Source organism: Theropithecus gelada, chromosome 4 (genome assembly GCF_003255815.1).
Source record: "Theropithecus gelada isolate Dixy chromosome 4, Tgel_1.0, whole genome shotgun sequence".
Taxonomy (NCBI): Eukaryota; Metazoa; Chordata; class Mammalia; order Primates; family Cercopithecidae; genus Theropithecus; species Theropithecus gelada.
In genome coordinates, this window is record NC_037671.1 from 96,049,835 (window position 1) to 96,067,589 (window position 17,755).

Sequence of the window (17,755 nt, forward strand, 5' to 3'; positions counted from 1 at the left end):
GAAGGGTCGTTGGGAGGGGGAGGATGATGGGGATATTGAATAATGGGTGCAAATATACAGTTTAATAGAAGAAATAAGACCTAGTGTTAGATCAGTAGAGTGACTATAGTTTACAGTAATCTATTGTACACTTGAAAATAGCTAGAAAGGAGCTGGGCACGGTGGTTCACGCCTGTAATCCCAGCACTTTAGGAGGCTGAGGCAGGCGGATCACAAGGTCAGGAGTTCGAGACCAGCCTGGCCAATATGGCGAAACCTTGTCTCTACTAAAAATACAAAAATTAGCCAGGAGTGGTGGCAGGCACCTGTAATCCCAGCTACTCGGGAGGCTGAGGCAGGAGAATCTCATGAGCCTGGGAGGCAGAGGTTGCAGTCAGGCAAGATTGAGCCACTATACTCCAGTCTGGGTGATAGAGCAAGACTCCATCTCAAAAAAAAAAAAAAAGAAAGAAAAAAGAAAGAAAAGAAAATCACTATAAGAGAATAATTTGAATGTTTCAAGCATAAAGAAAAGACATTTTTAAGGTGATAGATATCTCAAATACACTGATTTGGTCATTAAAAAGTATGACTATATTAAATTATCATATGTACCCCTGAAATATGTACATTCCTTAGGCATTGATAAAATTTAAATAAACAAAATTTCTAAAAGATGAATATTGATACACTGGCAAAAGTAAAAAAAAAAATCACATTTTTTAAATTAAAAAAATTCAGCATGGACTAAATACCACATAGTATAGTGAGGTGTTTTTGTTTTTGTTTTTTTTGCTACTATAAAGTTAGCTAAACTGCAGAATCTCAGGGAACAGTTCCCACAAGACTTCTCTCATTATCAGTAAACAAAATTGAATTCTCTTTATATTTCTTAAGTCAAAGATTAACAGTGCACAAATTAGTGTCGGGTTGTTTTTTTGTTTTTTTGTTTTTGCCTTTTTAAATTTTTTTTTTTTTTTTTTTTTTTTTTGAGATGGAGTCTCGCTCTGTCACCCAGGCTGGAGTGCAGTGGCCAGATCTCGGCTCACTGCAAGCTCCGCCTCCTGGGTTTACGCCATTCTCCTGCCTCAGCCTCCTGAGTAGCTGGGACTACAGGCGCCCGCCACCTCGCCCGGCTAGTTTTTTGTGTTTTTTAGTAGAGATGGGGTTTCACCGGGTTAGCCAGGATGGTCTCGATCTCCTGACCTCCTGATCCACCTGCCTCGGCCTCCCAAAGTGCTGGGATTACAGGCTTGAGCCACCGCGCCCAGCCGCCTTTTTAAATTTTTTTATGGAAACTCATACATTTGTTTAATTTGGCAAGTTTTTGTTTTTTTAATTTCAAATTTTCATTTGACATATTGATTTGCAATAAATTGGCCATTTGGAGAATTGGTTGGGGGCAAATTCACTTGCACTGAATAGCTTAGTGGTTCTCAAATTCAAGTGGGCATAAGAATCACCTGGAGGTCCTATTACAATACAGATTGCTGGGCCCCACTTGGAGTATCAGTTTCAATAAGTCTGCAGTGGAGCCCTGAGAGTCTGTACTCAAACATGTTCCCAGGTGATGCTGATGTCTCTGGTCCAAGGGCTACACTTTGAGAACCACTAAAATGGAGTGTGTGACACATGGCTTTGTATTCCCACCCAAATCTCATCTTGAATTGTAGTCCCCATAGACCCTATAATCCCTGCATGTCAAAGGAGAGACCAGGTGGAGGGTAATTGAATCATGGGGGTGATTTCCCCCATGCTGTTCTCGTGATAGTAAGTGAGTTCTCACAAGATCTGATGGTTTTATAAAGGGCTCTTCCCCTTCACTTCTCACTTCTTCTTTCTGCTGCCTTGTGAAAAACAATCCTTGCTTCCCCTTCACCTTCCACCATTATTGTAAGTTTCCTGAGGCCTCCCCAGCCATTCTGAACTGTGAGTCAATGAAACCTCTTTCCTTTATAAGTCCCTAGTCTCAGGCAGTTCTTTATAGCAGTATGAAAATGAACTAATACAATGGCAGATGAGAGGAACTAGCTGTTTCATTGGACTGAGGCAGAAAAAAGCAGAGAAGTCAGGAGATGAAGGCTTTTCGTGTCCTGTTGGGCAGGATATTTGGGACTGCTGCATATAACTTGGTAGCTATGAGAATCCAGGACCAAGAGAAAGAGAGTTCGGTGAGCCTAAATACCATCACCTCAAAATGAGACTGTGTATTACATATGGAAGTACTGTATATAGTGAGGAGTGCCATCCTGTGTGTGCTGTTATTGTAACTGTTCAGACATCAAGATGATTTGCAGTGGTTTGTGTCAATGACACTTTGTAGAAGCATTTCAAAAATCAAAATCAATTATTAATTTGTAAAACTTTGTTTTCCCTAGTCTCTGTAGAATTTTGTCTTGCTCCCTTGCTTTCAAAGTCTCAAAACTGTCTTTCTTTCTTTCCTCACCTCAGGCAATGTTCAGTCTTTGTATGGTGGAAAGTGGAGCTGATGAAGTTAATTTGCATGGTGTGACCAGCCTTGGCTTAAAGCAGGCTCTGGAATTTGCATACACAGGACAGGTATGGTATTAAACGTGATCTGAAAGGTTTAATATTTTAGCTACACCTAACCAAAGGAGATTATCCTTGAGGTATGAGATTTAGTTATCGTTCTTGTTACTCATTTTGATGTTAAAAATAAGATTCACATCCACTTAATTTTATGACTAAAGTTATTGAAAGGTAAGTAAAGCAATTTGATTTTTAAATATGATACAGTGAACATAGTATTATAAATTGAACTTAGTGCTTGCTGGTGTAATTTTTTGAATATCTTAAAGAACTATCATAAGGGAAAGAGTTTGCAAGATAATGGATTCTCATTGTTATCACTGAAGCTCAGTGACTCAATCATGGCTTTATTGTCTTAAAAACAAAACAAAAAATTTAGAGCCCCCCAAATTTATGTCCAACATCTTGGTACCGTGTCTTCCACATACCTCAGAGTCAGAATTGAAGGCATTTAGATTACTAGATTTTGATGGTTTGAAATCCTAATACATTCATGACTAAAATTGTTATAGGATTTATAGGACATCAGAGGATATCCATTTACATTTGAGAACTACTCAAATAAATCAATTCAAATACAGACTGGATGTTTAGCTCCCCTTTTATAAATTTTTGTTCTTTAGCACCATTTCATCCAACTTGGATTCATTATCCTCTATGCTAAAATGAAAGCGTCTTCTCTTGAGAGGCTCGCATCCTAATGAGAGAAAGAGAGGCATACATGATTAAATATATAATTAAAATCCTCACTGGTGTTAGAGTTATAACAGAAGCAGAATACAAAACAGAGTGGGAAAAGGATGCATGTGGTCAAGTGTGGCTACCAGTACAAAATTTTAAAGAGAGGGTGGTATTTGGGTCTTGAAGAATGTGTGGGAGCTCATTTATCTACTGAATTTTATTTTTGTTTAATTTTATTCTTAATTAGCAAATAATAATTCTGTATACTTATGTGATGTAAATGTGATGTTCTGATATATGTTTACAATGTGGAATGATTAAATCAGACTAATTAACAAATCTGTCACCTCACCTACCTATTTTTTTGTGGTGAAAACATTTTAAATGTACTCTTCTAGCAATGTTGAACTATATAATGCATTATTATTTATTATAGTTACCATTCTGTGAAGTAGATCACTACAGCTTATTCCTGCTGTCTAACTGAAACTATATACCCTTTTGATCAACATCTCCCCTTAGCCCATCCACCCCTGCTACAGTTTGGATGTTTGTCCTCTCCAAATCTCATGTTGAAATTTGATCCCCAGTGTTGGAGGTGGGGTCTGTAGGTGGATGTTTCGGTCATGTTGTTTGATTCTTCATGAATAGACTGATGCTCTCCCTCAGGGTGTGAGTGAGTTCTCACTGTTAATTCCTGAGAGAGCTGTTTATTAAAAAGAGCCTGGCACCTCCTTCCCACTCTCTTGCCTCCTCTCTTACTATGTGATCTCTGCACATGCCAGCTCTGCTTCCCCTCTGCCATGAGTGATCTCTGCACATGCCAGCTCTGCTTCCCCTCTGCCATGAGTGGAAACAGCCTGAAACCCTCACCAGAAGCAGATGCTGGAGCCATGTTTCTTGTTTAGCCTGCAGAACCATGAGCCAAATAAACCTTTTTCTTATATAAATTACCCAATCTCAGGTATTCCTTTATAACAACACTAAATGGACAAGAAAACACCCTCCCCTAGTCTTTGGTTACCATCATTCTACTTGCTACTTCTATGAGTTCAACTTTTTTTAGATTCAACATGTAAGTGAGATCATGAAGTATTTGTCTTTCTGGGCCTGGCTTATTTCACTTAACATAGTGTCCTCAAGGTTCATCCATGTCATTGCAAATGACAGGATTTCTCTACTCCTTAAAGCTAAATAGCGGTATGTTGTGTGTACATACCATCTTTTCTTTCTTTATTCACCTGATGACAGACAACTAGGTTGCATTCATATCTTAGTTACTGCAAATAATGCTGCTGCAGTGTGCAGTGAACATGGGTATATAGATATCTCTATAGCATAATAATTTCAATTCCTTTGGCTGTTACCCAGAAATAGGATTGATGGTTCATATGATAATTTTATTTTTACTTTTTTGAAGAACCTCCATACGGTTTAACATAATGGCAGTATTAATTTACATTCCCACTAACAGTGCACAAGGGTTTAATTTTCTCCACACCCTCACCAATACTTGTTATCTATTGTCTTTTTATATAGTAGGGGTGAGGTGATATCTCACCATGGTTTTCATTTGCATTTCCCTGATGACTAATGATGATGAATTTTTTTCACATACCTGTTGGCCATTTGTATGTCTTCTTTTGAGAAGGGTCTATTAGGTCATTTGCCAATTTTTTGATTGGGTTATTTATTTTCTCATCTTCTTGTGATGGCTCTAGCTTTGTTCTTTTTGCACAAGATTGTCAACTATTCAAGTTCTCAGTTGTGGTTTTTTTTTTTTCTTGTCTAATTTCTCTGGCTAGAACTTCCAGTACTATGTTGAGTAGAAGTGGTCAAAATGGGCATAATTGTCTTGTTTCTGATCTTAAAGGAAGAGCTTTCAACTTTTCACCATTGAGTATGATGTTAACTCTGGGCTTTTCATGTATGGCCTTTATTGTATTGAGACACATTCTCTCTATGCCTAACTTTTTCAAAGTTTTTATCATGATAGGATGCTGAATTTTGTCAAATGCTTTTGCTGAATCTAGTCAGATGATCATATGGTTGTTGTCTGTCATTCTGTTAATATGGTATATTACATTTATTTATTAATATTTGCATATGTTGAATCATCATTGCATCCCAGGGATAAATCTCCCTTGATCATAGTGAATGATTCTTTTAATCATTCACTGTGCTGTTGAATGTGGTTTGCTAGTATTTTCTTGAGGAGTTTTGCATCCATATTCATCATGGATATTGGCCTGAAGTTTTCTCTTTTTTTTTTTTTTTTGAGACGGAGTCTCGCTCTGTCACCCAGGCTGGAGTGCAGTGGCCAGATCTCAGCTCACTGAAAGCTCTGCCTCCCGGGTTTACGCCATTCTTCTGCCTCAGCCTCCCGAGTAGCTGGGACTACAGGCACCCGCCACGTCGCCCGGCTAGTTCTTTGTATTTTTTTTAGTAGAGATGGGGTTTCAACGTGTTAGCCAGGATGGTCTCGATCTCCTGACCTCGTGATCCGCTCGTCTTGGCCTCCCAAAGTGCTGGGATTACAGGCTTGAGCCACTGCGCCTGGCCTGGCCTGAAGTTTTCTTTTCTTGTAGTGTCTTTGTCTGGCTTTGGTATCATAATAATGCTAGTTTCATAAAATGAATTTGAAAGTGTTCCTTCTTCAATTTTTTGAAAGAGTTTTAAGAAAGATTGATATTCGTTCTTCTTTAAATGTTTGGTAGAATTCTGTGATGCTATAAGGTCCTAGATTTTTCTTTATTGGGAAATATTTTTTATTAATAGTATTGATATAATCTCCTTACTTGCTATTGGTCTGTTCAGATTTTTTATTACTTTTTTATTCAGTCTTGCTAGGTTGTATGTTTCTAGGACTTTATCCATTTCTTCTAGATTGTCCAATTTTTTGGTGTGTAATTATTCATAATAGTCTCTTGTCTTTTGTATGTCTGTGGTATCTGTTGTAATATCTTCTCTTTAATTTCTGATTTTATTTATTTCAATCTTCTCTCTTTTTTCTTAGTCTGGCTAAAGTTTTGTTGACTTTATATTTTCAAAGAATGAAGTCTCACTGTCATTAATCTTTTCTGTTGTCTTTGTAGTCTCTGTTTTTCACTAAATTTTCTTTAGAGGCTTATTAAAATGTATGATATCATTTATTCTCTTTTCTGGAGTCAGTAGAGTTGAAGATATGTGTCTTAGAATAATTGAGGCAACTCTAGCAGCTAGAAGAAACTACTAAGTATAAAGGAAATAAGCCATCAATCAAATAGAAAGTATAACAGGAGAAAGAAAAGTGGTGGATCACAAATTCAGGATTAGCCCCGCCAAATTTCCAGCCTTAGGAAATTAAGGCAGGCCATTATCATTCACAGAGTTGCCAAAATATATTCCTAGTGAGGTGAGTAAATCATGTATTTTGTGTTTTTTGGTTTACGGGTATGAAGAAAGATACCATCTCTAAATTGTGTCTTATTATTTCTCTTTTTATACCTGAATTACATGTGGTCACACCTGTATTTGCCCATCTCTAGAGTGAGATTAAAAACCCATAGCTCTTCATAGGTGTGCCATGGAGATGAAATAGTAATTTTTTATTTTTTAATTTTTTTTTTTGTAAAACTACCCGAGTAAATAGTGTCTGCACTCAGCTGCATTAGCAACTGAACGGTTTAAGCTTAGAGGCAATGGTCTGTAAAGCATGTTTGAAGTATTGGGAAACTCAAGAGTACAAATTCCTGGGAAGGCTGAGTTAAAATACACGTGCAGATATATGTGGCTGCCTTATTGCTTGCTTGATTGCTTTGTGATTTCCTTCAGAATGTCTAAGTTGATGCCTGTGTGTGTGTACATGCGTGTGTGCATGTAATTCCTATCACACAAAGGATCTATGAAATGTGAACTGAAGTGAAGATAGCAGAAAGGGACCTGACTTTTTGAAGACAAAGAAACCTACTTAGAAAGCAGGAAGGTATTTGCAGAAGGGCAGCCATATCCCATTGCCCAGGAGTCATATGCCTCAGGTGCTTAAATTCTACTTTTCTGAGAAAACAAAAGCCACATGAGATGAAAATATATCTGGTGTAAGTGCCTTTAAAAAGGAAGAAAGAAAAGCAAGTCCTAGGGCCAGACCTGGGGCTGCAATTATTCTGTCCAAACACCAGAGACTTATTCTGACTGTGCATCCACAGAGGCATATGACAGCCTGTGGCATACAGCAGTAATTCATCTGTTCAAATTGTGTGCTGAGGGGACAGGAAGGGGGCTGACATTTCCTGGTGCACCCTCTGAAAAAGCCAGGGGACAGCACTAGGCACTTTATGCGTGCTGTTTAAACCAATCTTTAAAACAGCTCTAAGGAATGCTGTGACCCCACTTGAAAGATGACAAGCCCAGGGAGATGCAGTGAATTGACTCAGATCATTCTCTCAGATATTTTGGCCCAGTTAGGCAAACCCAGTACTACTAATTTCAAGTCTGTTGTTCGTTTTCAATTATACTCTGTCATTAAGAAAAGATTAAGTTGTATTTGTTAGACTTTGTTGAAGGAGGCAGAAAAGTGTTTGGGCATTTACAGAGTACACTATCTTGGTGGTTTTCTCAACTTGGAAACTGTGCCTTTTCAAGTCAGTCCATGAGGGCTTGGACTTGTTCTCTCTGTGTGATCACTCTTTGCCACAGAGTAGAAGCTGATACCTCTACAGCCTTTCTTGAACAACATCCGAGAAATTTTGGTTCTTAAACATCTTTAATTTGTAATAAATCTATTTTCCCTTTGAGACATCGACACAGCTGATGGCAAAAATAATGAATTGTAGTTTCCTGGGATAGGTGAACAGCTGCTTTCTCTTACTATGGAACTGACATTAACATTAAGCAAAAAGGTTGCAGCATCGGAATGTGAGTGAAAGCATAATTCTTCAGTTCCTTAACTGTTATTTACTATTAGGGACATTCAATGACATGAGTCTTTAGCCTTGATATGTATATAGATTTGTAAAAACTCAGGGTTAACATCGAGTGTATCTGCCTATAGCTATTTCTAACAGTTGATTATATGTTTAGTCAGTTGTAATATGCATAGTATGAAATGTACGTATTTTAAGTGTCTGGAAATTGTTGCTGTCTTGGAGAGAAATTGGAAGTATAGAGTGGGAGTGATGAATGAATGCCTCTAAGTGTAGCAAGATGTGTGTGTGTTCCTCCTACACATTGCTCTAAAGTGTAGCCTTCTTAAAATTGGCCTACAGATTTCATCCAGGAAATTTTAAAGACAAAGCAAATTTTCCTCTTAATGCTAATACATATTCTGAAAATGCATGCATTTCCTATTGAGTAGCAAACAGGTCTGCATAAGCATTCACTCTGCCTTTGCACTCATGAGAAATGTGCCCTTCATCTGGGCACACCCTGCTTGGGACACTGCTTGAATAGAGCTTGTGATGCAGTGCAGCCGTCGTGGGTGTCCTTGCACAGCCATGCCTGGAGGCCATTATTACAGCAGAGCCAGTGGTGGAGGGCATAGAGGCCAGGCTGCTGTTGCTCTGCAGGGCTTGTTTTGGGAGCAAGGTTGGAAGCAAATGGTGACATAAACTGACTCTGGGCAGATCTACCTTAGAGAGAAAAGTATAAAGTGAATCTAAGAAAATACAAACTCCATTTACTCTGGTGGGCAAGAGGGCCCATCCTGTTACCCTGGCCTCCCTTACTCTCCTCACTTTGAAATGCTGGCCAAGTTTATTAATGTTTGAGACCAGTCCTGAGTAGAAGAGGCATGAGGAAGAAGGAGGAAAAATACTCTGATGGAAATGTTGCCTGGGAGATGGATCCCAGTCCAAACTAGACAAGAGGTCAGCCACCCAGGAGCAGGCAGGTGTTTTTAGAAAATCAAAAAGCAAAAATGAAAAACCCCAGAAAACATCAAGATCCTTTTTATAAAAAGAAGAGCCCTTGCTTGGAAAGTAGAACTTCCAGCACCAATGGCCTTGGGATAGGCCTCTAGAAATTTAAGTACCTTAGGACCCAAAGGGAAGCAAATAGGACTGAAAACCACAATAAAGTTTATTGTTTGACACTCTGGCTATGATGACGTCAAGGAATATAGACTATATGCCAAGCACTGTGATAAATACCTGACATGTAGTGGAGCAAGGGTTGAAACCTAGTGAGCTTCCTCTTAATTTCCAGAGAGCTATCCTCCTGTTCTGTCCCTTGGAGACTGATGAAGAGATTCCAGAAACGCAGTGGAGAGAGAAACTCTGCATCAAATGATAGTGACATTTATAGTCCCCTTTACAATTCTCTACTTCCAGGCACTGCTAACTCTGTCAGCTGTGAACCAATTATGTCATATCTAGGCTTCTGAAGAAGGATGCCTTAGGATATGTGTTCTTTGCATTTCTCTTTATTATTCAATAACTCCAGCCCTTGGCTTCTCAAAATCATAGAAGAACCCATCTCTTGGGGGGTATTCACCCTAACTACACTTCTCTGACCCAGAGAATGCTTCAGTACAATCTTTACAAGGAAATATTGTATAACTATTAGTATTCATATTTGAAAGCCTTTGGAAATCAAGAAAACTATGATACTCTGTTAAAAGGGAAAATTATCTTAAAAATACTCATTCAGTCAGAGGTCTCACATAGTAACTTTTTCTTACTGATTGTCATTTCGTTCCCTAGTAATTTCACATGACTTTTTGATATAGAGCCCTGATGCTGCAAACACTGTGCATTACATTTCGATGATCGTTGAAACTGTATTCCCCACAGCAGAATACTTTTCTTGGGAGACCTGAGCATCAGGCCAGGCAGCAGAGTGACAGGAATCTTAATTGGATCTGCTTTCTCATGGACCATCCCTTCAGGGGCAGAAGTGTCCATTTATATGGAGAAAGTCCCTGTCAGATTTACTCATAAACATAACCCAGTTGAGCTAAAGTAGCACATGGAACAAATATGGGAGAAAATTTTTTAAATGTTTCTCTTGGGAGTAGTGTTAAGACTATTCAGTGGTTTAAATATTTTAGCCTCACAATCCTTTCTGTAGCTGGCAGTACCTACCTGGCAAGTAAAAGGCCGCCGAGGCACCTCCACTGTGCCCTGGGCTTTGGGGGGTACAGAGAGAAATCCACATTCTAAGGAATATAGCAGCCCCTCCTTACCTGCAGGGGCTATATTCCAAGACCCCAATGGATGCCTGAAACCTCAGATAAGTACCAAACCCTATATATACTATGCTTTTTCCTATACATACACATAGTATGTATACTATATATACTATGTTTTTATATATACTATATATATTATGTTTTTTTCCTATGCATACACACCTGTCATAAAATTTAGTTTATAAGTTAGGCACAATAAGAGATTAACAACGATCACTAATAATAAAGTAGAGCAATTATAGCAATACACCACTTCTCTTGCACCTTGGGGCCATTATTAAGTAAAGTAAACACAAGCACTGAGATACTGCCACAGTGATCTGATCACCCAGAGGGCTACTAGGTTACTAACAGGCAGAGAGCATCTACAATGAGGATATGCTGAACAAAGGAATGATTCATGTCTTGGTGGGACAGAGTGGGATGATTGAAGATTGCATCATGCCACTCAGAATGGTGCATAATTTAAAACTTATGAATTGTTTATTTCTAGAATTTTCTGTTTAATATATTTGGACTGCAGTTTACCATGGGTAACTGAAACCGTAGAAAATGAAATTGTCAATGACAGGGGGGACTACTTGATTTTGAATTTTGCAGAAAGTGACATTTCTCCTCACCTTCTTGTCAGAGCTGTGCCTGAGTCCATAACTGGAGTGTTGACATGAAAAGTTTGAGAAGGGTGAAACAAAAGAGGAAGTTTGAATTTCATCAGGGACTTTTTTGCTTTTTTAGATCTTTTGAAACTAGTTATTTGCCTTGGGGGAGATTTTCTCTTTTATCAGTGTATTATTGAAACAAACAAGTAGATTAGTCTGCTTCCTGTTTGGGGGTGAAGTCATAAAATATGAACAGCTTTGTTGGTCCCAAGACCTGTCTCTTTCTCACAGAGAACAGCTGTAGTCATGTAGGATGGCCTCCCACCTGTAGGGCAGGGCCAATTCTAAGTGACAGTCTCTGCTTCACGCCAGTCTGTTCTCCTTTATTAAATGTCTCTGTGCTGTCCAGTCAGAATGTGCTCAGAGTGTAGTTTGTGCTGCAAAAATGTATAAAGCCATTCGTTCAGCAGATTCATGTCTAAAATGTCTCTGTGCAAAGAAGTTTGACTGTGGCCACCCTGCTAAGGTTAGCTTTCCAATTCAGTATGTTTTGATTTTTGAAAAGTGTATTCTTGTTTTTCCCAAATAATTTACAAATTTCTGTCTTCATTGTCTTGCAGTCACTTGGCAGAAATAGAATGCCCACCCCCCAACCCAAAATCTGATTTGGATGTTGAGACTGATAATGCAACATACCCCAACAGAATGTGAAAAAGTTTATTCCTCACATAATGAGGCTTTCTGGAGAGAGCAGGGTGACTCCTAAGCAGGTGCAAAAATGGCTTGAGAGAGCACGGAGGTATAGCTGGCTTTGGCTTTTACTGTGGGGCAGGAGCAAGGACTACCCGCAGGCAGGCTTTGTATATTTTGGAGAGAGTTTTCAGGCTTTTTTAAACCTTTGCTCAGATGTAGGGCAAGCAGGGAAATAAGGAAGCGTGGGGCTTGAAAGTCATCAGGAGTGAAATAACAAAAATAGGGGCAGACTCTATTACATTAGTCTAGCCTTCTACTTGAGTAATAGTCACATTTCAGGCACAGACATTTTCCTTTGGGATATTATTAAACTCAGTCACCTAATGAAAACGCAATGTGGGCTTGGATGTGGTGGCTCACGCCTGTAATCCCAGCACCTTGGGAGGGCAAGGTGGGCAGATCACCTGAGGTCAGGAGTTTGAGACCAGCCTGGCCAACGTGGCAAACCCCGTCTCTACTAAAAATAAAAAAATTATCCAGGTGTGGTGGTGGGCACCTGTAATCCCAGCTACTCAGTGGACTGAGACAGCAGAACTGCTTGAACTCAGCAGGTGGAGGCTGAGATCACGCCACTACACTCCAGCCTGGGCAACAAGAGCGAAACTCCATCTCAAACAAACAAAAAAACACATGTGTTTGAACAATATTCTTGCAGCATTATAATCTTCTCTGGCACCAATTTTGTGCTGAGGAACCCACTGTGGGCTAAGGTGCCTGAGGTCATATGTACAGATTATGCACACTGATAACACTGTGAGGGTCTCCAGATATCTTAGATAATATTAGATGACAAGGATGAGTGTGGCCCCTTCTGTGTTTTAACCATATCTCCCTTATGTAAAAATCCATTCAAATGAGCTGAATTTCTTGTTCTTTCCTCCAACTCTCCTTCCAACTCTCAGCACCTCCCACCCTACCCCATTGCCAGTACTGGGAATAGAAAAAGAAATATTTCCTTTTTGCTTTTGATAATGGTTTTATTGTCATAGGTGGGGCAATAAACAGTCTTTCTCTGACATTCTCCAAAGTAGAAATGGCGAGTATCCAGTAACTCCAAACAGTAGATCAACCCTCCTAGTTAACTCAGTGGGTTTTGCACTTCTGTGCACTTGTTTCTTTTGAATGTTTCAACAGAAAGTTCCATTGCTACACATTTCATAATTCATGGTGTGCATCTGAGATTTTTTCTTTGCCATGGTGGGTAAACAGCACAGAAATCATTACAACTTTGTTCCTCCTTGATCATAGGAATTTCTGAGTGTTGGCTGCACTCAGAATCATTTCCTAAAAAAAATTTCGATCCTTCCTTTAGGTGCTCCCTCAAATCATCTTAGTGAAGCGAGGTTAATCATTTATGTAGTAGGGAGTCTCGGTTAGTTCCTTAAATTTCATAAGAAGATATCAGCCTATTGATGGATTTTTAAAGTACATGAACTTTTTGTCTTATTCAGAAAAAAAGAACAATTGTACTCCAGCCTTATCCTGTTTTCTGGACAACTCTTACTAAAAGTTCATTTAGGAGAAATTTTACACATAAAGGATGCCCAAAAGATATGCAGTCTATTCATCTGGCTTGGTGGTTCTCAATCTCAACTGTCAGTCCTTAATATAAAAAGACCACCTTACTATCCTAAAGTGGAATTCCTAGACAATATAACATACTTACACAAATTACTCTAAGCACCGATAGAATTTCCTAACCATATGTAAAAGAACAAACAAAAGAAAAGAAGTTTGTGTTTAAAATCCTTTACATTTCAGTGTGTACATGCTGGGGCACAACCCTTCCAAAAGACATGATGAAATAGTCCCCTGTCTGCACCTATAGGGAGAATCGCCGTGATTGGGACAGCAGATGCAGATGCAGATGCAGATTGAGACCAGCCTGGCCAACGTGGTAAAACCCCATCTCTACTAAAAAATAAAAAAATTAGCCAGGTGTAGTGGTGGGCACCTGTAATCCCAGCTACTCAGTAGGCTGAGGCAGCAGAACTGCTTGAACTCAGCAGGTGGAGGCTGCAGTGAGCCGAGATCACGCTCACTGAATGAATGTTGTACTGGCAACTCAGATACCACAAGGACAGATCCCAGGTGGCATGTGACATGATTTTCCAAAATAATGAACAACCCTTGGTATTGTAAAATTCTAAACAAAACAAAGTAACAGTCTTCTCTCTGTTTTTATGGTGGTAGCATTCCTGGAAAAGCCAGTGTGTTTTGACACAGAACAGCAAAGAATGTGTTAATATGTAAAACAGAGTTAGGTCCGGGGCTTCAGTCTGTATAAAAAAATGTTTCACTTCTGTGCACACCCAGCAGGGCATTCCAGCATGCAGGCTATAGGTCAGTCCTTGTGGTTGGTGACCGCCCTGTGTGTTGCCTGCCATCTAACCTCCCAGCCACTGCCCAGTAAAGGCCAATATTGCCCACCCTTGTGGGAGGACCAGAAATATCCACGCAAATTTCCAAATTTCCCTGAGAAGGTAGTGTTGACTCCATTGAGAAGGACTTCTAAATATTTTAAATTTTATACCTAGATCAAGCCAGAAAACCAGAAAACTGGATGTCTGGGTCTTAAATAATCTTGTTATTAACCTTCACTTTGTATGCAATGTTCTATAAAATATACTTCTGATAGTATTATTAGAAGTATTATCAAGCAAATCATTCAATAACCCTCTTAATGTCTGCTGGGAAATTTCCATTACACCTCGGGGTCTGGAGAAGCTAGAATTCTCCCTAGTATTTTCACCTTTTAATCTTGCATTAGGTTATATTTTTTTTTCGGTTTTGATGCTAGGAAGCATAGAGCCACATTTGTGACCCACTTATAATAGTTATGAGGATGGATAAACACACACACATACACACACACACACACTCCTGACCTCATATTGTTTCCTCTTTTCTCTTGCTTTGAGTTATTTTTATTCTTAATATTTAAATGCTTGTATTGATGCCTCAGATCCTTTTTGAAATGAGGAAGAGAAGATAATAAGTAAATAGACAGAATAAAAAGATTTGAGACCTCTTTCTGAACGGTTTTGAAATCCCAGAGGGATCTTAATGTTAGTTGCAGGCATGAATAAAGTGGTGCTACAGCCCATTAGTTCTGCCTATGAAAATGAAGTGCCTCCAAATTCCCAGCTTGCTCCATAAATAAATCATTCCACACACTTCCCAAATTGTTTTCGTCCTTGTTTCAGCACTAAAAATAAGGATACTGCAAATTCTATAAAAATAACTTTTTAATCTTTGAAAATGAAAAAACATGACCCACATTTTTACAAAATTATTAATAAGAATAAAGGTAAAAAAATATTTTCACTCCAAATTCTCACTTACTTACATGTTATATGTTATCTTTCTGCTTTTTTTTGGATGCCCATTTTCTTCAGATGCCCATATGTCTATGTGATTTTATAAAGATTTTGTGATTATAATTTACTCTAACTTCTTTTCTGGAATTAGATAAGATGTAAGTACATTTTTTATTTATAGTCTATGCATTTACATGTTATTATGTTATATTAATATGCATATTATATTATATGCATAGTATATAATAAATGTATTAAATTTATTGTATACTATGCCTTTTATTTATATACTATGCATTTTTATTTATATACTATGCATTCATACATAGACATTTTGCGGTCTGTGTATATACTACACATAGACTACAGAATACATAGACTACACGTAGTATATGCATAGACTACAAAACACCTTATTTTCTTTCTTTTCTTTCACTTTTCCGTAAATATTCATAATAAGGAATTCTTTTTTCCTTAAAATAGAATTCTTGAGCCCTCTGCTGGAAGCATTCAGTATTTGTATGAAGCAGCAGTGTATGGGAGTTTTACAATTCTAATTTAAGTTTTTTAAAAAGAAAGCAACTTGATAGCAAAAATATATGGTCATTGTAATTAATATCAGGATAAATAATTTGCTAAACAATACTTTTAAGAAGATTTATATTGGAAGTATATATTCCATTTGAGTAAAATAATGATGAGAACATTCAAATGAAGGCATAATTTGAATGTATTGAATACTCTAACTTGTGAATATTTTATTTTTGTATACTTCATAAAAACCATCCATTTATATTTTATTCTCAAATTGAGATTCATTAATTCAGCAAATACTTAATGAGCACCTACTATATACTAAGGATTTACTAGGTGTTAGGGGAGGCATTGATGAGAAAATGCACATTGATGCTTTCTCACAGTAGGTCAAACTGTGATTGGAAATGCCAGATCAACACACCATTGCATCTTTAAGAAATGGATTAGCAGGGATCTGAATTATTTGCATATATAGCATAGAAAAATACCTGAGTATGTTTGATGCTTCAAAAGTTACACTAATTCAGGTAGGAGAATGGATAATTGAGTTGTAGTACTTTGTCAAGGAATGCCTGAAAAATAAGACAGTAATTTGCATTATACTTTGCAGGAAGAAAAAAATAGCCATTTATTCTATAGTAATTGAATAGATAGATACAGTACCTTAAAAACTAATGATGGCTGTTCATCTCTATGTATCATGTATCTGTCAAAGTAGGAACAACTTGGCACAGCCCAAAGAATACAGCCTGTACTCCCAGCTAGTCGGGAGGTTGAGGTGGAAGAATTGTTTGAACCCAGGAGGCGGAGGTTGCAGTGAACCGATATCATGCCACTGCATCCCAGCCTGGGCAACAGAGTGAGACCTTGTCTAAAAAAAATATATACAAGGGAATAAAAATTCCCTGCAGCCTGTGGCATCTTTGGAGAATTATTGGTTGAATCCAACTGTAAGAATCAATTCTGCTGGTTGTCACTGGAGAAAGTCACTGTTTTCACTTCAAATCCAGGACCCCAAATCTCAGACAGATACCCAATGCCAGGCAATGTTAATTTGTTTCCCTCGTAAATTTGCTTTCCTCTTCTTGATGAGTTTCTCACTCCCTCTCTTCTCTTTTTAAAGGCGTTCCCCTCACTAACCCACCTCCAGTACACATATCATAAGGAAAAGTCACTGTCTGTTGAGAAAATAGAAACAGAAAGGAAGATCTTCATCATCTTACCATCAAATTCTCAACCCTCCCTGTTTCTGAACTTATTCTGGGTATATCCATCTTTTACGGTGGGAGGGGTATCCCTGAACTGTCAGAGACTAATCTCCCCATGTAGGGTCCAGATCCACTCCCTCCGACTCTGTCCGATATCACTCCTGTCATCCTGCTGAGTCTCTTCTGTCATCAGTTTCTCCTCTACTGCATTATTTCCACAGCATGTAAACACTCTCTATTGCTCACCTTTAAAAATTCCTTTCTTGCCAGGTGTGGTGGCTCATGCCTGTAATCCCAGCACTTTGGGAAGCCGACACAGGTGGGTTACTTGAGGCCAGGAATTCAAGACCATCCTGGCCAACATGGTGAAACTCTGTCTCTACTAAAAATACAAAAATTAGCCAGTTGCAGTGACACGTGCCTGTACTCCCAGCTAGTCGGGAGGTTGAGGTGGAAAAATTGCTTGAACCCGGGAGGCGGAGATTGCAGTGGGCCAATATTGTGCCACTGCACCCCAGCCTGGGCAACAGAGTGAGACCCTGTTTAAAAAAAAATCTCTTTCTTATTTCTATATTCCCCTTGAGCTACCATTTATTTCTCTGACTCTCCTCACAGCAGAGCTTATGAAAAGTATTACATAGAGTTACTTTTCCTCACTTTCACTCATTTATCACTCACTTTTCCACTCCAAGTCTGGAGGCTTTCATCTTCATCATTCCACTAAAACTGTTCTTGGCAGTCACAAATATCACCAAATCTAATTAAATACTGTCATATGTGACCTCGCAGCTTCATGCAACATAGCCAGCCTGACTTTTCTCTCTTGGCCTGTGTGACACTGCTCACTGTGGGCTTTTATTCTGTGCCACCACCAGCCTTCCCATCACTCCTTTCCAGGTGGCTTTGCTTGCTCCTCCCCACTCTGTAGGCTTCAAATCCTTCCTGCTTCAGAACCCTCCTGTT

General features: G+C 38.7%; 1 protein-coding gene across 17 annotated transcripts in view; it reads left to right on the plus strand.

The window, feature by feature from the left end:
- The window catches only part of KLHL32 (kelch like family member 32), a 241,582-nt gene that overhangs the window by 135,044 nt on the left and 88,783 nt on the right, over nucleotides 1–17,755 (plus strand). For 15 of the 17 annotated variants that reach the window (XR_003119167.1, XM_025384114.1, XM_025384099.1 and 12 more), the window contains one exon: nucleotides 2,431–2,538. The exons of the other annotated variants lie outside the window; for them this stretch is intronic. Coding sequence is in view for 10 of the 15 variants with exons in the window: in XM_025384114.1 (XP_025239899.1) it covers nucleotides 2,431–2,538 (108 nt within the window). In the remaining 5 variants the exon portion in view is untranslated. The remainder of the gene's footprint in view (nucleotides 1–2,430; nucleotides 2,539–17,755) is intronic. 17 annotated transcript variants of the gene reach the window in all.